The 23,349-nt window shown below is 42.9% G+C and overlaps 1 protein-coding gene across 1 annotated transcript in view; it reads right to left on the reverse strand.

The window, feature by feature from the left end:
- Positions 1-11,659: 11,659 nt before the first annotated feature.
- Positions 11,660-23,349, reverse strand: part of LOC126471259 (unconventional myosin-Va-like) — a 131,350-nt gene continuing 119,660 nt past the window's right edge. The window contains exon 8 of the mRNA XM_050099378.1: positions 11,660-11,785. Coding sequence (XP_049955335.1) covers positions 11,660-11,785 — 126 coding nt within the window. The remainder of the gene's footprint in view (positions 11,786-23,349) is intronic.

Below are 23,349 nucleotides of genomic sequence, written 5' to 3' on the forward strand. Positions count from 1 at the left end.
GAGGATGCTGTTTTGATCAAGACTGACCCACATCTCGTTTTGGACAATCCCTCCACCACTCCAAATGCTCCACAAAAAACTGAGGCTTCATTGTCATGAAAGACTGCCCATCAGCTCTCGAACATACAAGGTACCGTGGCGAATAAGTTCCGCTGCCATCCTTAGCCTGATGTTCTTTCCATGGTGTGGCCAAGAAGGGGAACGATTTGGCGTCACACTTCTGTGCGTTGAATTGAACCTGTGATCGCTTAGAGACTGCTAGTGTTTCACCACCACCAGCAAGAGATGATGGACTACGCTTCATCGCGTGTCATTCACCCTGATGCCACCCACTCAGACCAAGGGCACTACCCACAGGTGCCACCTAGCCACAGCAAAGGCCACCTGGCAGGACGGCCATTGCCGGACGTCCCGATGCCCCAGGGGGATGGGTATCTACCCCTTGGCATACGTGGGGATTTAATGGCGCAGGCATGAGCAGAGCGATCCCTGTGTGGTCAGGGGGCTACAACCAACACGGTACATGGCGGCCCCACCACAACAGACTGGCTACCATGCTGGATATCAGGTGCAAAGAAATCCATGGTCATCGTCGACACAGAAAGCGACACTGCACAATGCATGGTGGAAAACACATCCAGGAAGGTGTCCTCGCCCAATAGATGGGGAATGAGCGGGACTGAGATGCGACAATGAGGAAGTGGGCTAAAGATTTCAATGCACGATGGACATTATGCACCATGTAAGGCTCCCTTCCCCAATTGGCTTGATCTTCGGGAAAATTTTGAAGAATGGAGTTCAAAACCCTACAGGGGACAGTCACATAAAGGCCGAAACGTGGGAAACTCCTTTTAATCGCCTCTTATGACAGGCAGGAATACCTAGGGCCTATTCTTACCCCCGGACGTGCAGGGGGAGAACCATCAGTGATTTCACCATACAGGCAAAGCAAAGATGACTGATGTGAATCTTCTACTTACTATCTAAACATTTTGGGGATGACTGGAAGAGCATAGGAGATTTAGATTTCTGTGCAAACTTCATTGGTGCAGTTCCTATTGTAACTGGCAGTGAGGAAGGGGTTTGTATATCAGCTTGTAGTTGCTTGAAAGGAGCATGAGGACCTTACCAAATATTAAGAGAAACCAAAAGAATGGCCATTCTCAAGATTCTATAAATCAAAATATTTACCAGAAAGACATTCTGAGTTTGATATGAAATGATTAATGTGACCATATTTATTGTGTAATAAAAATGTTTTCAAAGACAAATGGCGCCAAAAAGGACATCATTAACACTATTATTCTACAATAGTAACAAAAATAAATACTTAGTTATGTATTTGCCTCATTATTTTTATATTTGTATTTAGTCATGGCGTATTAAGACTGACACATTTTCCTTAAATATGAAGAACAGAATTGCAAAATTGATTTCACTTTTTCATGTTTCTAGAACAACATTTCAAACATAACAACTTCACATTTTAAAATTTGTGAAAAATTTCCCAGGTTACAGGTAATGAGTTTTTTTGTCATTATGCAATTCGAAATGATGCTCCCCAGTTACACATAGTGGACAATTTCATAAGACAATGAATTCACGGGCAATGAACATAAGTACATTCTCTCAAAGAATGCATTTTGGACCTTCGGCATTAGTATCTAACTGCATAGATAGTAAATTGAGCCAGATATAGCTTACTGTTGATGCTATTTTTAATGTTGCTGGAAAATATTACAGTGTTACTGACAGATAATTACAGGTAAGTTCTTAAATATCCATGGCAGTGTTGTTCCAATTTGATGGGCATTTGGATGCCAATTTGAATTTCATTCGTCTTCTGCATCATCAACCTCAATGACATGCAGAGAATGCATCTACATCATAATTATCTAATAAATAAGATTTTTCATGAGACTTTTAGGGGTGCCACTGAATGGGATGAGGGCTTGTGGGAAGTAATCATCACGAATAGTTAAGTAAAATTTCCACAGGCATGATGAATTAACCCCATGCTAATATACAAATGGAGTAACCAATTTCGAATGAAATGTCTACCCTGTTTTTATTTTTCAAAGTAACTGCCACAAGACGTACTTTCTTCCCAGACTACTCACTGTGCCATTTCTTCCTGTGTGGACCTTAAGGGCAAAGACCATATTCCATGATTTCTAACAACTGAATTGAGAAAGTGCACCACCACAGTTAATGAAAATGGTAGACTATATCTGCTAGAAAGAACTCGATTCTCGTTACAGAGATAATGTTAGGATAACGTATTTCTTTGTTTATTTTAGATGAACATATGGCCTTCCTGAACTTCCAGTTTCTGTTCACCTTATACACTGAAGTGACAGAAGTCGTGGGCTACCCCTTAATATATTGTCAGACCACCTTCTGCCCGACGTAGTGCAGCAACATTATGTGGCATGGATTCAGAAAGTCATTAGAAGTTCGCTGAGGAAATATTGAGCCATGCTGCCTCTACAGCCACCCATGATTCTGAAAGTGTTGCTGGTGCAAGATTTTGTGCACAAACTGACATCTTAATTTTGTACCATAAGTGCTTGATGGGATTCATGTCAAGTGATCCAGGTGGCCAAATCATGTAGAATATTCTTCAAACTAATCATGAACAGTTGTGGTGTGGTGATATGGTCAATTGTCATCCACAGAAATGAAGTCCATAAATGGTTGCAAATGGCCTGCAAGTAGCTGAACATAACCATTTCGTCAACCATTGGTTCAGCTGGACCAGAGGATCCAGTCCAGTCTGTGTAAACTCAGTCCACACCATTATGGAGTCACAAACTGCTTGCACAGTGCCTTGTTGATAACTTGGGTCCATGGCTTCATGGGGTCTGCACCACACTAGAATCCTACCTTCAGCTCTTACCAACTGAAACAGGGACTCATCTGACCTGGCTACAGTTCTCCAGTCATCTAGGGTGAATCAATCAATGTGGTCATGAGCCTAGGAGAGGCACTGCAGTCTATATCGTGCTATTAGCAAAGGTACTCCTGTCGGTTGTCTCCTGCCATAGCCCATTAACACCAAATTTCACCATGCTGTCCTAACGGATACATTCATCATGTCCCACAACAGTTTCTGCAGATATTTCATGCAGTGCTGTTTGTCTGTAAGCACTGACAACCCTATGCTGCATTTGTCAAGAATGTATACAGAGTTCCTTTAATACTTTGTTCATATCTTCCTCCCTCATTCTTTCTTCCTCTTGTCTACTAACAGCTTATCTTATTAAGAAAGAAAATGTATGCACTGAGACACTGGAATCTCCATTAATATGATGACTGCCATGAGGTCATAGCAGAGCCTCACCCCTAACACTGTGTGCCTGGTTTGGCCTGGTGGTGAAACATCTGTCACTATGCATGTGGCAGTCAACATGTTAAAGTCACACACACTATTAAGACTTTTTTTCATTTCTTCCCCTCCTCTCCCCTCTCCACCTCTAAGGAACTATACATCTCTTAGCAGAAGTTCCTTAACATTTTTCCCCATACTTGCCACTTATCCTAATTTTCTTACTAACATGTATGGCAGTGAAATTGATGATCTTGAAACCTCCACCACCAATAAAAATTTATTCACAGTGCTAGAAAAGAAATAAAATAAGTTTACAATGCTTGCACTTCAAGATGACAATCACTTGAAATGATGTCATGTAGCTGACGACACATTTCATGTCTTAAAGAAGTTAGACTTCACATCTTGCAAGACTGGCACTGAACTTCAATTAATTTCCTCCTGAATTTGATCCTTCATTTCCTGGATGGTGTTTGGTGGGTCCACTGGAAGATCTGAGATTTCAAATAACCCCAAAGGAACAAATCACGTACTGGAAGGTCAGGGGATCTTGGAGGCCAAGAAATGTCCCCACTGTTGGAGATCAGATGACCAGGAAAGATGTTCTGTAGCATGTTAATGGAATGCTGTAAGGTATGGTTCAAAAATGGTTCAAATGGTTCTGAGCACTATGGGACGCAACTGCTGAGGTCATTAGTCCCCTAGAACTTAGAACTAGTTAAACCTAACTAACCTAATGACATCACAAACATCCATGCCCGAGGCAGGATTCGAACCTGGGACCGTAGCGGTCTCGCGGTTCCAGGCTGCAGCGCCTTTAACCGCATGGCCACTTCGGCCGGCTGCAAGGTATGGTCTTGTTGAAAGAATGTCTCTTAAGTTACAGGAAGATCAGGAAGTTGTCACATTAGGGTGTTGTATTCATGGTACTGGCATTAGCACAGTTGTCTTAGAAAAAATCGCACCCATCAATTCCAAACATTAATATACTGCACCACACCACCACTTTATGACTGAAGTTGTGTTTCATGAAGAATTTCAGGATTTTCACATGATCAGTCGCTAATGTTTTGCTTGTCAGCAAAGCCTGACACCTCATCATTCATGGTCAGATTGTTGCACAGACATGGGTGGTGGTTCTTGAACCCCAAAAATTTCTGGTGAAAGAAAAGTATTTTCAGGAGCTCGTTTGCATCAGTTTTTTGCACTATCTGAATTTTGTATAGGTAGTTTTGCAGTTCTTTGTGCTATATTCACCACACACTGCAATCTGTTGCATCAAGTTTCAGCACATGCTTTTGTGCAGAATGCCTAGAATTTTGGCTGAAGGCTTCTTCCATTCTTGCAACATTCTCTAGTGTACACACCCATTTTGCACTTCCATCCCTCTTTTGCACCTCATCACCCATTTCCTCAGAGTTCTGTACCTGTACTTTGATAGCATGTGCTGATGGGACATGGGCATGACTTGCGAGATTGTAATGAGTACAAAAAACACACTGCATAGCTGCTTAGTTGTCATTTTTGGAAATCACCTTCGTGGCAACAACACATTGTTCACTGGCCCATGATGGCATCTCCACTGAACATAAATATCAGGATCAGTGGCATCACTCCCGTTTTGTGATTCCTACTTCCAGTGTTGCCAAATCTCTCATTTCACTGCCGCACCTGTTGTTTGTTATTTTACCTTTCCTATCCAAAGCTAAATAACCAATGTATGTGTGTATGACATTGATAAGTGCATCAAGTGATCTTCAGTGGTTTCAGTTGTAGTTTTCATGTTCATGTTTCATTAATATTCCTGATGCACACTTAATTGTGATATAATACAATGGACAATATGGAGATACTACTATACCTGAAAAATAAACTTACTTCCTTCCTACTTTATTTTCCAAGAGGCTAAATTACTGCCTCAGATTAATTTTACAAGTAGTTAGCAAAGTTTGTGTCAAATGTTATCAAACAGTGTTTTTTCCAAAGATTGTAGCCAATGGATTATACTCTCAGCCAATATTGCAACTTATTTTTACTCTCTGCATAGGACATTACATTACTATGAAATAAACACAAGTGACCTCAACTTACAACATTAGTCTTCCTTCTTCTCTGACTTTTGAACTATGAAAATGAAATGTGCATAAGGCATATTTTGCCAGGGGTACCCTTTCAGGGAGTTTGTCAGCTGCAAGTCGTTTTAGTTGATTTCATTTTGATGACTTACATGCCGGTATTGATGAGGACAAAACAATACCCAGTCCCCAAGCAGAGGAAACTGCTGACTCTGCTGGTAATTAAATCCAGGCCCCTTAAATGTCATTCAGCCACACTGACCACTAAACTATGAAGGTGGGAGTGAACTATGAAATGCAGTTAAAAAAAGTTCATAATTGAAGTATCAAAAATTTCAGTTATATGCTTAAAATAATTAGACATCACTTTTGATTATAGATCTTCACAGTTATTAATTTACAAGATATGTCCACAAAGCAAGTTCCATTTGGTTATATAAAACAAACATGCACAGACACAGAAAAAATATTTGTTGTAAAATATCTACAACTGTTAAACTACTTTTTTATATAGCTTCTAAAATTCTGTAGGCCTTCTTCATAGAAGGTTGCCACCTGTGTATTCAACCATGTGGTAACATGTTCTTTTAGCTCGTCATTATCATTGAAGTGTTGACCACCAAGGACAGATTTTAGGTGTAAGAAGAGAGCTAGGAGCAAGGTTTGGGCTGTACAGAGGATGATCAAATGCATCCCAGTGAAATTCTCATAAGAGCTGTGAGGTGGGGGAAAAAACAACACCTTTTGACAGTAATCCTTGGCACAATTTCGTGATGGTCTCTCCATAACCATGTGCATTGATTTCTTACCATGAGGCCAATCAATCAATCAGCAAAATGCCTTTTCTGTCCCAAAAAACGGTGCACATGACTTTCAGAGGTGTCAAGATTTGCTTAGGCTTAACCTTTTTGGGGATGAAGTGTGCCTCCATTCCATTGATTGCTGTTTTGTTTCAGGGGTGACTTACATTACCCAAGTTTCATCCCCCATGACTAAAAAAGAAAACCATCGATTTCTTCACTCTAGTGTGTCAAAAACTGAAGTACACTGCCCATCCGTTGTTTTTTGTGTTCAGTAAGAAATTTGGGTACCCAACATGAGCAAAGTTTCCGAAATTTCAGTTTTTCAGTAACAATTTCATGAATTAGTGATAGTGAGATTTGCAGAACTTTCATAGCAAGGGCACTAAGTGTAAACTTATGGTTGTGCTTAATCTTCTCTTCAATTGTGTGAACCAGTTCATCAGTAACCACAGACGGGCATTCACTCCATTCTTCATCGTGAACTTTATCACGTCCTTCATTGAACAGTCTGACCCATCTTCTAACCATTGAATCACTCATAGCATTTTGTCCATAAACCTCACAGATTTTCCAATGAATTTCCTTTGGTTTAACTTTCTTTGCATTTAGAAAATGAATCGCGTATCTGATTTCACACGCGACGGCAATTTCAATTATGGCTGACATTATAAAGAAGCACTACAAAGCACATGTCGGCAGAAGCAATTTGAAAATGGCTTACATGTCTTCTCATTGAGGCAGAGTAACTGCCGTGCATGCTCGGAACTGCGATCGTAGCGCTGCCGCAGATAGAAATAGAAACAGAACTTAATTTGTGGACTACCCTCGTATTATTCAGTGTGGTCCTTTAAAGACACAGAAGGGATGAAATTATCATGACTAGACTTTTGAAAATATATTTCTCATTTATCTGAAACAGCTCTGTATCTTTATAGTAATTCTACTTTTTTAATAAAAATAAGGAAATGTGATTTTAGGATTATCTTAGAAGAGAATAATTTACATAAGCACTGTAACTACACACACCTCAAGTGGAGGGTCATTACCACAGTAGCACCAGCAATGCCTGAATGATAAATTCTGATTTAGACACTGTAGTTAGGTCACTATTCCCATTTAATTCTGTTCTTTGATGTGGCCAGTATTCACGAAGAACATATTTCTGTCAGTCTAATGTGATAATTTATAGTTTTAAACAAATGAAATGGTAGTTTCATCCCAAAAACAACATTGTGGTGTACATACAGAAGGGAAAAAGCAGGGTTAATAGCACTGGGGGGAGTTTAAAATATTGCTTCTTTGGAAACAGCTCATACAAAATAATACCAGTTTTTAAATTTTTCATAAAACAGTTTTTAAACTAAATATAGCATCACCTGGTTCCTTTAGAGGCTGTGAGGAAGTACATGAACAATGAGTATTATACAACTTTCTTAACAATGGTACAGTTTTAAGAAAATCTGCACATGAAAGAAATATTTTATGTACATTATGTTCCTAGCCAAGCATGTTACTCATATTCACTATGCATCAGAACTGCTAAAAACAGTTAAAGTTCAGCACACAGATTATTCCTCGCTGATAAGCTTGGCAATATTTACAGTTAACAGTGACTAAAATAGCTTTTTCGGATTTAAAATTTTTATTCAGTCATAGTCAGAGGAACAATACAATTCGTTTCTACATCTTATGTTCTCAAAGTCTCACACTATTTACTGACAAAAGAAGTAAAATTATGCATCTTTGCACAGTATAGTTAACACCATAATCTTGAATTACAATGGAAATAAATTTTTTTCAAGTCTCTGTTCCGTTTTACCTACATTTTAGCCCAAGAAATATTTTATACTTAAGCTAAAGCCAATAACTGACTGTAGAAATATCTAGTAGGTGTTACACAAAATATATAACAGGAAAAACAAAGAGTCGTTAAGACGAAAAGTTCTCCTCATGCAGATCTTGTCAGAGTAGGTCTGCCTATCACATTTATGATGGATTTACTAATAACCTCATTTGTTTTACTTTTAGCCATCTGAGGGCCTATTAGTATTAAATTTTTAAAAATGAAAAAGTGATTTTTGATGAACAATCAATATTAGTCTGCAGAGAAAGTAATATTTCAATAATTTACTTGAATTTGCAAGAAGAGCGCCAAGCTTCTGCCTGATACATAATACCCACAGTTATCAAATGTCACAGTACAGATTATAAACCAATACATAATAATAATCTTTCACACAAATAAGATATAAGTAATGTCATTATGTTGAGTCATAATTAGAAAAATATGGCGTAAGAGCAAAAATAAAAGAATTAGAAACTATCAAAGCAAGTTCATATCCCCCCCCCCCTTCACCTTTCAATAGACAATTACATTTTAAAATCAAAGGTTTACTGTCAGTCATGAATCACAGCAGTTTGACAGCCTCCAGATTATCATGGCTTTCCAAAGTTGCTAAGGCTGCATATGATATGATGTGTTATTTCTTCATTAGTTTTCATTTTATTGACAATGAATCATTCTTTGATGTCAAATGTGATTGTCTATATGACACACACACACACACACACACACTTAATAGGGAGCATGTCCACTGTTTTCACATGGATAACAGCAGTGAGGTGACACATAATGGCATGTAAGCAGTGAGGTCTTGGTAGGTCACTGTAGGGAGCTGGCAATACACCTGCACACCAAAGGCACTCTATTTCCATAAATTCCCGGGGGGGGGGGGGGGGGCGATGAGCTCTGATGTCACGTTCAATCGCATCGCAACTGTGTTCAATCAGGTTCATATCTGGCTAATTGAGGTTGCCAGCACATCAATTGGAACTCACCACTGTGTTCCTTGAACCATTCTGTCACACTCATGGCCCTGTGATATCACATTATCTTGATGAAAAATGCAACTGCTGTCGGTAAACATGATTGTCATGAAGGGGTACATGTGGTCTGCAACCAATGTACGAGACTCCTTATCCATCATGGCCTAGCGTAAGCTCCACTGGACCCGTGAGTGTCTACTTGAATGTTGCTTAAAGCATAAGGGAGCCACTGCCAGCTTGTCTCCATTCCAAGTGAAGGTGTGAAGGAGATCCTCCACTGGAAGATGACGGATTTGCACCCACACATTGGCATGATGATGATGGCATCGAGATTCAATGCTCTGCCACTGCACCAATGTACAGTGCCAATGGTCACTTGCTCTTTTCAATTGTAGTTGTTGATGTTGTGGTGTTAACATTGGCATATGCGTGGGTCATTGGGTGCAGAGGCCCATCACTATGAGTGTTCAGTGCACTGTGTGTTCAGACATACTTGTACTCTGCCTAGTATTGAAGACTGAGGATTGTTTTGCTGCAGTTTACTGCCTGTTCTATTTTACCAGTCTGCTCAGCCTACAACGTCCGACATCTGTTATCAGTAGCGGTCCCTCAACCCCATGACGTTTGGATGTGGTATCACCATGTGTTGAAGGCAATCACCACAGCACTTCTCAAATACCCGACAAGTTGTGGAGTTTCCGATATGCTCATGCTGAGCATCGGGCCATTACCATCTGCCCTCAGTCAAAGTCAGACTGCGCACCTTCCCCATTCTATACACACACACACACACACACACACACACACACACACGCACACACACACACACACGCACACACGTGTGTAGCAGTCATTCCTCTCAAGGTGACACTGCTATTGGACAGGTTTATATTGATAGTAGGTTGGTGACCATAATGTTCTGTGCATGTCAACCAGTAACTTGCAATATCTCTGTAACACATGGTCAAATTACATTATCATGGCAAGTCCCAACTATTTAAAAAAATTATATTATTTCTGACAAAAATCACTTACACAGAACAGACAGAAAGAAAGAAGTTAACTTGATTTCTTTATCATCACAGTAATTTCTTTTGTATGGTTGATATGGATATTGTGAAAAAGCTAAAATGTTTAAAAAATGAGACCATACTAACTGATACCCATATGAAATGAAACAGAAAATCCATTTTTAAATATCCTTATCAGGGTACAACTCCTTATTTACCTTTTAACATGAAATGCCTTAGTCTGAATGGAAATCTCTAAATAATAACAAAGACTTGCTGGAGGCCCATTATGCACACAGTAACTAGTACAAAATTGATACTAAAAACCAGTCATATCTGTAAATCATTTACACATAGCAGATCTGATATTCATTTACATGGCAGTACTGGCCAGAAACCAAATTCTTATAACAGCCTCCAGACACCTACTTATATTTGTACTGTTCATTTACAGACAAACCACATTATGATCACAACAAAGTAATTTGGCACTCATAAGTGGCTGAAAGTAACTTGTCACTAAAAAAAGGAAAATAAAATAAGCAGTCCTGCCTGAGTACAGGAGATACAACTTTACATTTAAGAGCCCTGGAGTAAATTATAATAGATACCCAGTTGGCAGACACTGAGGAATGACTGCAAATGGAAAAACAAAATCATCCTGAAATTAATCATACAAGTTTTACCTAAGTGTTAATGAGGAACAGATGATGAAGAATCAGTATAAGAGGAAGAAGGTGGCGAGATAAACAGAATACCAAAGATATGGTTGAAATTTTTCTTTCATATTAGAGCAAAAGTGAGAATACGGAAAAACAATAAATGTCCTTGAAATAAAAATGACTTATGTAGTTCAGTTTCTTCATGGTTACTGATCTGTCAGATGACAACATTTTATTTCTCTGTCTCCTGAACCCTATTTTTCTGGAAATAGTTTTAACAAAAAGGAATAATAGTCTAGTAGTGCCATGACATTTAAATAAACCATCATTGTGGAGAATTAAGAGAGATTAAAACACTGCTCCACATAGTATATACACATTCTTTGACTTTTAGAACAAAGTTTTGATGTCACAGATAGAGGAGGAAAAATGACAGTTGTGTTACAAGTAAACAAAGTTGTCATGACAACATCTGTTTTTACATCTGCAAATATTTGATGTTGACAATGAATTAGGACATTATACAGATCCAAACACACACAAAACACGACTACCTTCCCTCTCCCCCCCCCCCCCCCCCCCCCCCCCCGCCACACCCCTCACACATGAGAGCCAAACATTAATCACATATTTCAACAACAGCCATATGCACACAAATTGCAAATATTTTAAATAATTATACAAGATATTTTATATATAATTTCGATGAACAAAAAAACTGTAAGCAGATAGCTTAACATTATTACGAAATATTAAGAATGAAATGAATATTAGAGTGAAGGAATAAAGAAGTTTACATTTATAGGATGCTGATGACTATTTAACAATAAATACATATCTCATTACTATTTTTACGTTTATTACTTCAGAACCCAGATCTCCAGAAGGAAATCTATGTAACCTTGTAGTAGAGCACATTTCTGTTTTCCTGATGAACTAGTGTCTCACAAGTTTAAACTTTTTTTAGCATTGGTAGGTTCAACACCTCTGGTACTTCTATATCTTCAAGCTTGATTTTTGATGGATTAAAAGGAAATCTTACTGGGAACATGATTTTTGTGTCCATCAGCAATGTGGCCTGCAAGAGCAACAAGGTTATGCAAATAGTGATGAATAAAATACACAACATGAACCAGAGTACTTCCATAGCAAAACACAGATGATGTGACTTACCAAACGAAAGTGCTGGCAGGTCGATAGACACACAAACAAACACAAACATACACATGAAATTCAAGCTTTTGCAGTAAACACACACAATGTGTATGTGCAGATGGATATATATGTGTGCGTGTGTGTGTGTGTGTGTGTGTGTGTGTGTGTGTGTGTGTGTGTGTGTGTGTGTGTGTGTGTGTGGGCGCGCGCGCGAGTGTATACCCCTTCTTTCTCCTTAAGGTAAGTCTTTCCGCTCCCAGGATTGGAATGACTCCTTACCCTCTCCCTTAAAACCCACATCCTTTTCTCTTTCCCTCTCCTTCCCTCTTTCCTAATGAGGCAACAGTTTGTTGCGAAAGCTTGAATTTCATGTGTATGTTTGTGTGTCTGTCGACGTGCCAGCACTTTCGTTCGGTAAGTCACATCATCTGTGTTTTTAGATATATTTTTCCCACGTGGAATGTTTCCCTCTATTATATATATAAACTTCCGGAGGGGAGATGGTGTATTCCTTTACCACAATGAGCAGTTATGGGTACCAGGAAATGCCCACAGCATGCAGCACCATATTGCACAACATCAGTTCACAGCTAACATGTGGGTGGGTTAGGTCAGTGAGTGCTTCATTGAGCAGTACCTTTTACCATCCCACTTATTATCAGACTTTTCTGGAACAGGTTCTTCCCAGTTTGCTTGAAAATGCTACAGTAAATGTGACGCCCAGCATGTGGTTCCAGCATAATGGGGTGCATGCTCATTTTGGATTGGCTATTCATAGGTGTTTGAATAAGTCATTATTGCATTAAGTGATTGGGCATGGTGGACCAGGTCACTGGATTTATTGAGTCTTGGTTTCTTTCTGTGAGAGCCATGAAATCTCTCATGTATCGTAAGCTTGTGTAGTCTGAAATGGATCACGTCACAAGAATTTTCTTTGCAGGTGTTGCAATCAAAGAAACTCCTGGTGTGTTTGACCATGTCTGGCAATCAATGCATACTTTGATTTCATCATTGTTGAATGCTAAAATTATACTTTTATACTTGATGCTTGCCAATCAAATGAAATAATGTGGAAACGAACTCATCAGTCGGCATGTTAATGATTTCATGAATGTATTCAGAAAGAGTATTGCCCTGGGGGTCCTGAATAAACACAAAACATCTATGGCTTTTTGTAATACAAATATGTTATAATCACTAAATAGCACTTAACAGGAAAAACTGTACATTAACTCCTCACATTGGTGAAGAGCCTTCACACTTTTTTTAAACGTATTTGTTAAATCTTCTCAAAACATACCCAGCTGAAGTTCAACTGCTTGAGTTTTAGTACTCCTATAGCTACATGTCAACTTTTGCAGCCCGTCCTTAACATATGATAATCACAATTTGTTTGCCCTGTATTTTTTACTCATTTGTTAAAATACTATGATAGTACAAACTCACTGTTAAATTATCATATCTGTGCTTGTTTGTAATGTACCACTCCACACATCACTTCTGTAGCTTGGTAAGGCAGTTTATATTTCTTATGAACTACTAGTGAATGCAACTCCCACAAACATTTGTATTTATTAGGGCCATGTGGAAGGTCCAGGCAAAGCTTTGGCCTAGTTGTACACCATGGAGGTGTACGTGAATAGTCCCCAAGTGTAGGTGGTAAAGGCAAGGACTCCACTTCAGACAGAAGAGATCGGATGCAAACTGCACTTGTAAGCCCTGACCTGGGCTTCCAATGTGGGAATGAACCCCTGTGCATGCCTAACCTTCAATGGAGGGACTCTGGCCTCCACCAGGAAGTTGGTCACTGGACTCATGCTAAAAGCTCCTGTTGCTAGTTGAATGCCATGATGGTGTACTGGGTCAAGTAAATGCAATGCTGAGGGCACCGGTGTACCATAAATGAGACTCCCATATTCAAGGCAGGATTGAGCAAGGTCTCTGTAGAGCTGCAGCAGCATAGATCGATCTGCATCCCAGTTGGTGTTCCTCAGGCAGCAGAAGGCATTCAGGTGCTGCCAGCACTTCCATTTCAGCTGATGAAGATGAGGAAGCCACGTCAGTCAGGCATCAAAAACCCGTCTTCAGAATCTATACGTATCCTCTACAGTGAGTGGATCATCATTAAGTTAAAAGATCTGGATGAATGGTACGACACTGACAGAAGTGCAAGACGCACGACTTCACGGCTGAAAACTGGAAGCACTAGGCTACAGCCCATGACTGCACCTTGTGGATGGCTCCCTGTAGGTGCCGCTTGTAACACCAGTACTGGAGGAGGTCATCTGCATACAGAGAAGGTGAGACCAACACCCGGCAGCTGCTGCTAAGACAGTTAATAGCCACTAAAAATAGAGATACACTCAATACAGAGCCCTGTGAGATCCCATTCTCCTGGATATGGGGGAACTATGGGAGGTGCCAACTTGGACACAGAAACTACTGAACAATAGGAAATTTAGGATAAAAATCTGGAGCGGGCCCTGGAGACCTCACTCATATAATGCGGCAAGGATATAATGTCACCAGGTCGTGTTGTAAGCTTTTCATTAATCAAAAAATTCGGCAACCAGATGTTGGTATCTGGAAAAGGCTGTTCAGATTACAGACTTGAGGGAAACAGGTTATCAGTGGAAGAGTGACCCTGGTGGAAATCGCCCTGGGATGGAGCCAGTAGGCCACGTCACTCCAGAACGTAACACAAACGCTGACTTACCATACATTCTAACAGCTTACAAAAAACGTTGGTGAGGCTGATGGGCTGATACCTATCCATATCAAGCGGGATTTTACTGGATTTAAGCACTGGAATGATGGTGCTCTCCCATCATTGCGATGGAAAGATGCTATCGCACCAGATCTGGTTGAAGATGACAAGGAGATGTAGCTTGTAGTCAGACAAGAGATGTTTGATCATGTGACTGCAGATCTGATCTCGCCCAGGAACTGTGTCAGGGCAACGTGCATTATACGGTTCATGGTGACATTGAGTGAACGAGAGGGCTTTCCTTTCCATCTGCTGTTTGAGGGTGCAAAATGCTGGGGGATAATTCTCCGACATGGAGGTTGGGGGATAATTCTCCGACATGGAGGTTGGGGCATAATGCTCAGCAAAGTGCTCGGAAATTGCATTTGTGTCAGTAGATAACATGCCATTGATGTTAATGCCAGTAACACCTGTCATGGTCTGATACCCACAAACACATCTGATCTTCATTCAGATTTGGGAAGGTGATATATGGCACCGAACGGTCGAGACACACCTCTCCCAACACGCCTGTTTCCATCTTTTTATAAGGCGGCAAACATGGGCACGGAGCTGTTTTAAAAGCTATTAGGTGCTCTAGGGAAGGGTGCTGCTTATGTCGCTGTACAGCTCGCCGACACTCTTTAATGGCCTCAGCAATTTCTGATGACCACCAAGGTATTGACTTTCACTGGGGGGGAACCCTAAAGAACAAGGGATTGTTTTTTTCGCCACAGGAATGATCATTATAGTGACCTGCTCAACTACCATTGATGGCACCTGTGGGGGAGATTCAGTGGTGACAGCAGAAGTGAAAGCTTCCCAGTCTGCCTTGTTTAAAACCCATCTTGTTGGACGTCCAGGAATATGGGAAAGTGGTCAAACCACACAAGTCGTCGTGGGCTCTCCAGTGGACAGGTAGGACAAGTCCTGGGCTGCAGAAGGATAAATCAGTGGTCGAATAAGTGTCATGAGCCACACTGAAATGTGTGGTGGCCCCACTATTTAAGAGGCAGAGGTCGAGTTGAAACAGAAAAGTTTCGACATCTCTACCTTGGCCAGTAAGCACAGTGCCACCCCACTAGGGTATATGGCCATTAAAATCTCCCAAAAGTAGGAAAGGTTTAGGAAGTTGATGAATCAGTGCAGTCAATGTGTTCAGGGGTACTGCACCATCTGGAGGAAGATATATGTTGCAGACAGTTATTTCCTGTGTCGTCCTTTTCCTGACAGCCACAGCTTCAAGAGGGGTTTGAAGGGGCTCAGTTTCACTGCATATTGAGTTCAGGACATAGACACAAACTCTACCTGACACACTATAATAGGCACTACTGTTCTTGTAATATCCCGTATAGCCATGGAGGGTAGGGGCTCACATTGCCGGGAACCAAGATTCCTGGAGCGCAGTGCAGAAAGCAGGTGTAAAGCTTAACAGTTGCCGTAGCTCAGCCAGGTGGTGGAAAAAACTGCAGCAATTCCACTGGAGGATGACGATATCGTGAGGTTGGGAAGGCATGAAGCATGCAAGGAGGCAGGTTACGCCTCAGGGTCACCTGCTGCCACCGATTGAGTATTTGTATCCATTCCTATTGTGGATGACATGTCAGTGAGATCCAGGTCCTTAAGGTATGGTGAGATATCCACCTCAACTGCAGGTGCATAATTGGTCTCTGGAGGGTCCTTTTTCTTAGCAAACTTCTTTGTTTACTTGCCCTCTTTCTTCTCTTTATGGGCGCTGGGAGTACTTCTCTGAATTAGTTTCAGGCACAGAGGAAGACCGAGAAGCCCTTCGTCCAGCAGCTTTTGGCTCCTTTAGCCACTGGTGTGTGTCCCCCCTGTGTCATTAGTAGAGACCTTGGGAGAGAGGGTACCAAAGGACCCCTTCTGCATGAGAGGAGCTGGAGGAGGCTGTTGCTTCTCTGGCTGGAGAGAGGGGACTGATGTCCCCTGCATTTTGGGGGCCTTGCTCCCGAAGTAGGTACTATGGGAGAAACGAAAGGAGATTTTCCCCCTACCACCAAGGGGGCGGATGTATTCCGGTGGCCTGGAGGGCCCCCTGTTCGTGGCGCACAGAGTGTGGTATGGCTGGTACTTGTGATGGCAATTGTAATGGAGCAGCAGCACATGTGGAGATCAACCAAATGGGGTGTTATCGATCAAATTTACGTTTAGCCTCTTAGTAAGTCAACCGGTCCAAGGTCTTGTATTTCATGATTTTTAGCTCCTTTTGGAGTACTGTGCAGTCTGGTGAGCAGGGGGAGTGCTGGTCTCCACAGTTGATACACGTGGTAGGGAGTGTCTGGATGCAGTGGATGTCCGCAGTCTTGTCATGTGGCGGTGGAAATGCAGTGGGAAGACGTGCCTGAATTTCCAGCATTAAAGCACTGCATAGGGGGAGGGATGTATGGTTTATCACCACAGTGGTAAACCATCACCTTGACCTTTTCAGGCAATGAATCACCCCCAAAGGCCAAGATGAGGGCACCAGTAGCAACCCTGTTGTCTTTGGGTCCCCTGTAAACGCACTAGATGAAATGAACACCCCACCAATCTAGATTGCCACGTAGCTCATCATCAGACTGCAAGAGTAGATCGCAATGGAAAATAATCCGCTGGACCATGTTGAGGCTTTTATGGGGAGTGATGGAAACTGGAATATCATGCAGCTGGTCACAAGCGAGTAACGCCCAGGATTGGGCTGGGGTGCTGTCTGAATAAAGACTGCACCACTGCTCTTCTTGCACAGTGCTGTCACTTCCCCAGGCTTATCCTCAAGATGTTCAACAAAAAATTGAAGCTTCATAAGTAGAAAGGAGTCCCCGTCTATTCTTTTACAGACTAAATACCGAGGTGAATATGGCTCTCTTCTTTCTGTAGCCCACTGTTCCTCGCATGGTGTAGTGAGGGGGGGGAAACAATTTAGTGTCATATCTGTCAGCATTGTACTCGATCTTGCCCTTCGCAGAGATTGCTGGTGGCATATGGTCACCAGCGAGAGATGACTTAGTCAACTTCATTGCAGGTCATCTGCCCTGATGCCACCCTCTCTGATCAGGGGCTCTCCCCACAGGTGACACCCAGCCACAGCAAAGGCCACCTGGCATGATGACCATTGCCAGGAGTCCTGATGCTGCAGGAAGACAGGCATCTACTTCTTGGCATACATGGGGAGTTTACAGTTCAAGCATCAGCAGTGCAATCCCTGTGTTGTCAGGGGACTACTACCAAATGGGTACATGACAGCCCCACTACAACGGACTGGCTACCATGCTGGATAGTGGGTACAGAGAAATACAATACTGTCATGGGGGCGAATGAGGACAGGAGACAACATAAGCAAGTGACATACCCTGTAAAGTGTCCTCGCGCAAATACTTGAGTTGCAGGTGGATATGCAAAGCCATGACAAGAGGTTCAGGAGATCGAATCTAAGGGCACTATGGACAACTCTTGCACCATGTAAGGTGTCCTTCCCCATATGGCCTGCACTTCTGTGGAATTTGGAAAGTGGCAGGTCAAATCATAAAATGGGACCAGAACTTATAGCGCCAAAAAGTGCGAGATTCCTTTTAGTCACCTATTACGACAGGCAGGGATACCTCAGTCCTATTCTAACCCCCGGACCCGCAGGGGGATCTCTGAACAGTCAAAGGGACTGTGTCTGTGATACAATATCCACAGTCAACATCTATCTTTAGGAGTTCTGGGAACCGGGGTGATGCAAAATGTTTTTTGATGTTTGTATAATCAGAACCAGCCAAGACCAAACTTTGTTAAGACAAGTCTGTGCATTTCATCTGTGGGGTGGAGCAACTCATTGTGAGCTACATATAGTATTGTCAGGAACCAGATTGAAGCATTGTTATGCTACTAAATGTCTAGGTTCAAATCAGGTGAATCTGGTGGTAAAGACATCAACGTGAGGTAACTGTATTGCCTCCTAGATCACTACAGGATGTTTCCAGGCATGAGACATGGAAAGTTATGTTGGAAGATGCCATCACTGGCAGAAAGAAATCAAGCATGAAGGAATGTAAATGGTCTACAACAGTGTCCATATACTCCATAGCTTTAATGTGTCTGATTATTTCTATACTTCCCACGAAAAACAAGGTGAATGTCCAACAGAGAATAAAACTACTCCAATTGGCCTGCATCCTGGCCTGTATATCCAGAAACAATTACTGATCTTGTGTAACAAGAAATGTGATCCATCTAACTAAGCAAGACATTTACATTGATTCATGGCTTAATCTCCCTGATTCTGTGACCACTGCAATCACAACTGGCAGTGTCCTTGGGTCAACATGTGAACACACAAGGGTTGTTTGTTGTGGGGGCTTATTTTCAATAATGTGTACAAAACTATGCACCCCTTAACACTTCTGCCTGTTCAGCACTGTGTCATCAGATCTACCACTGAGCACTCCCTGTCTGCCTTTATAGAGCCGGCAAGTCTCTGACCTCCACATTCTATGATCAGCCATGGAGATTCAGCATCTTGTCACCTACCAGTGCTTTTGCCATCCTTCAACCACCACTTTCTGTGGGTGCTCATAACAGTTGCATGTTATAGGTGACCTTGGGGTGGACAGTTGGCTATGATGTCAGGATGGGAGACAGTGGGGAGTTCATGGTTGGTGAAGGACGAGAGAGAAGAGACTATCAAAATTAATGTTTTATTTTGCACTGTTACATTATCACTGTATCTATACTGGGAGATGGCCTTGCCCCGTTCTATGGGTGTCAGCAATGCATGAAGGTGAAGAGTAATCTTGCAGAGGTAGCCAATCCTGCAAATGAGTTACTGCACCCAGGCAGCCTCTGCATGTGGCACAGAGGCATGTCCACTACGGTGGTGAGAAACAGCTGCTGTGCATAGGTTGCAATTTGTTGCCTCGTTGCCATCATGACAGGAGTTGGGCTGCTGCTGGAGTGAGCCAGGAAGGTCTGCTGCACTGTGGTACTAAGTCTGAAGCACATACTCCATGTCATCTCCTTGTCTGCTATAGCCCTGTGCCCTTGTGGAACTGCTGCCTGAGTAAAACTGCTACAATATTGATGACACTAATGGGGGAAAAGAATCGCAACACCAAAAAATAATTGTATACTCTATAACTATTCATTTTCACTTTGTTACCTATCATGTTTGGTTGGTTACTTTGTTTAAAGGCAGGAGAAGGGAGGAAACTATGAGGTCATCGGTCCCTTGTTCCTAATAAAATAATGCCACAAGTGTGAGAATAAAATGGACGAAACGTATAACACAAAACAGAAAGAAAGGAAAAGCCACAAGAATGAAGGGAAGGCAATGAACACTAAAAGGAACAAAAGAGGACAAGGGAACAACAGGGACGCTAGAAACTGAAGAGAGTAAAACATGAAAGCAGATTACAGTGGCTAGCCAACCACGAGAAAAAAAGGGAAAGCCAGTCACTCTGCAACACATTAAAACCTCCACCCTAAAAGCACTAGGGTGGAGGACACAAAGGGTCAAAGGACATGTACTAAAACATAGATAGAAGTATAAAACCCACTCTCACGGATAAAACGTAAAACTAAAGCTGCTGTGGAGGCATTGTTGACCAACACCAAAGTCAGGGTGCTGGGAAAGTTAAAAGTCTGCTGCAGAGTGGCTAAAAGTGGGCAGTCCAGCAAGAGGTGGACAACTGCCATTTAGGGGGCCACAGTGACACTGAGGTGGGTCCTCGCAATGGAGTAACCATGCGTTAGCCACATATGGCCAATGCGGAGCTGGCAGAGGACAACTGATTTCCTGCGAGAGGCCTGCGTGGAAGACTTCCACACATCCGTAGTGTCCTTAATGACATGCAGTTTGTTGTGCATGCTGTTATCCATTCCGTCTCCCAAAGCCGGAAAACCCTGTGGTGTAGGACAGAACGCAGGTCAGCTTTGGAGATGCCTACCTCCAGAAGCGGTTTCTGCATTGCCTGTTTGGCCAGCCTGTCAGCAACGATTCTGACGTATTCTGGTGTCCACACAAACACCACGGAATGGCGGGACTGTTCCAGAGGATAGATAGACTCCTGAATGGACGCTACCAGAGGGTGGCAAGGGTAGCACTGGTCGATAGCTTGTAAGCTGCTCAATGAGTCAGTTCACAGGAGAAATGACTCGCCACGGCATGAGTGGATGTACTCAAGAGCGCGAGATATGGCCATCAGCTCTGAAGTGAAAACACTGCAGTCAACTGGCAACGAGTGCTGCTCAGCATGTCCTCCATGAACATATGCGAAGCCTACATGACCATCAGCCATTGAGCCATCGGTGTAAACCGCTTCAGAGCCCCGGGACACGTCAAGAATTGAGAGGAAAGTGACAGTCGAGAGCAGCAAGGTTAACGGAGTCCTTAGGGCCATGCAAAAGGTCCAGACGAAGCTGCAGCCAAGGTGTACACCATGGAGGCATACGTGAACGGACCGCAACTAGAGCTGGTAAAGGGAAGGACTCCAGTTTGGAGAGAAGGGACCGCACGCAAACCACAATCATTAGCCCTGATCTGGGCCGCCGATGCGGGAGATGGACTGCCGTGGGCAGGAAAAGGAGATGGTAATTCGGATGCTCAGGGTAACTATGAGCAGTTGCGCAAGTCCGATCTACATTGGAGGGCACCAGCCTCCACCAGGACACTGGTCACTGAACTCGTACTAAAAGCTCCTGTCGCTAATAAAATCCCACAGTGGTGCACAGGGTCGAGTAAATGCAATGTTGAAGGCGCTGCTTAACCATAAACCACACTCCCATAGTCAATTTAGGATTGGACAAGGGTTCTGTAGAGCTGCAGCAGTGTAGAGCGATCTGTACCCATATTGGTGTTGCTCAGGCAATGGAGGGCATTGAGGTGCTGCCAGCACTTCTGCTTAAAGCTGACAAAGATGAGGGAGCGAAGTCAATCGAGCGTCGAAAAAAGTCCTAGGAATTGATATGTGTCTACTACAGTGAGTGGATCATCATTAAGGTAAAGTGCGGGTTCCAGATGAACAGTACGACACCGACAGAAGTGCATGACACACGACTTTGTTGCTGAGAAATTGAAGCCATGGGCTAGAGCCCATGACTGCACCTTGAGGATGGCTCCCTGTATGTGCCGCTCGGCAACAACAGTACTTCTGCCGCAGTACGAAATGCAGAAGTCGTCTGCAAACAGAGAAGGTGAGACAGAGGGCCCGACAGCTGCTGCTAGACCGTAAATCGCCACTAAAAATAGAGAGACACTCAATACAGAGCCCTGAGGGACTCCATTCTCCTGGATATGGATGGAACTATTGAGATTCACCAACTTGGACATGGAAAGTACGGAGCGACAGGAAGTTTTGGATATAAATCTGGAGTGGTCCATGGAGACCCCACTCACACAATGTAGCAAGGATATGATGTCGCCAAGTCATGTCTTATGCTTTATGTAAGTCAAAAAAAGACGGCAATCAGGTGTTGCTGTCAAGAAAAGGCTGTTCAGATGGCAGAATCTATGGACACAAGATTATCAGTGGTAGAGCGACCCTGGTGAAGACCGCCCTGACATGGAGCCAGCAAGCCACGTGACTCGAGGACCCAGCCCAAATGCCGACATACCAGACATTCCAGCAGTTTACAAAGAACATTGGTGGGGCTGATGGGCCGATAGCTATCGACATCGAGCGGGTTTTTACCGGTTTTGAGTACCGGAATGATGGTGCTCTTCCGCCATTGCGATGGAAAGATGCCATAGCACCAGAGCTGGTTGAAGATGAGGAGAAGATGCCACTTGTAGTCAGATCAGAGATGTTTAATTATCTGGCTGTGGATGTGATCAGGCCCAGGAGCTGTGTCAGGGCAATGTACAAGGGCACTGAGGAGCTCCCACTCTGTAAATGGGGCGTTATAGGATTCACTGCAGCATGTAGTGAATGAGAGGACATTCTCTTCCAGCCGCTGTTTAAGTGTGCGAAAGGCTGCACGGTAATTCTCCAACGCAAAGTGCAGGTCAAAGTGCAGGTCAAAGTGCAGGTCAAAGTCCAGGCCAAAGTGCAGGCCAAACTGCTCGGCAAAATGCAGGCCAAAGTGCTCGGCAAAGTGCTCGGCAAAGTGCTCGGCAAAGTGCAGGCCAAAGTGTAGGCCAAAGTGCTCGGCAAAGTGCAGGTCAAAGTGCAGGTCAAAGTGCTCGGCAAAGTGCTCGGCAAAGTGCTCGGCAAAGTGCTCGGCAAAGTGCAGGTCAAAGTGCAGGCCAAAGTGCAGGTCAATGTGCAGGCCAAAGTGCAGGCCAAAGTGCAGGTCTAAGTGCAGGTCAAAGTGCAGGTCAAAGTGCTCAGCAAAGTGCAGGTCAAAGTGCTCGGCAAAGTGCAGGTCAAAGTGCTCGGCAAAGTGCAGGTCAAAGTGCAGGTCAAAGTGCTCGGCAAAGTGCTCGGCAATTGCGTTTGCGTCGGTACATAACTCGCCATATACGGTAACACCAGGGACAGCTTTTGGGGCCTGGTACCTAAAAAGACCTTTGATCTTTGCCCAGACTTGCGAAGGTGCCATTTGGCACCCAGTGGTGGAGACTTATCTCTCCAAACACTCCTTCTTCCGTTGTTTGATAAGGTAGTGAACACAGGCACGGAGCCGTTTAAAAGGTATGAGGTGCTCCAAGGAAGGATGTCGCTTATGCTGCTGTAGAACTCGCTGATGCTCCTAAATTGCTTCAGCGACTTCCGGCGACCACCAAGCGACTGCCTTATGCCTCAGGCAGTCTGAAGAGCGAG

Source organism: Schistocerca serialis, chromosome 3 (genome assembly GCF_023864345.2).
Source record: "Schistocerca serialis cubense isolate TAMUIC-IGC-003099 chromosome 3, iqSchSeri2.2, whole genome shotgun sequence".
NCBI classification, from domain to species: Eukaryota; Metazoa; Arthropoda; class Insecta; order Orthoptera; family Acrididae; genus Schistocerca; species Schistocerca serialis.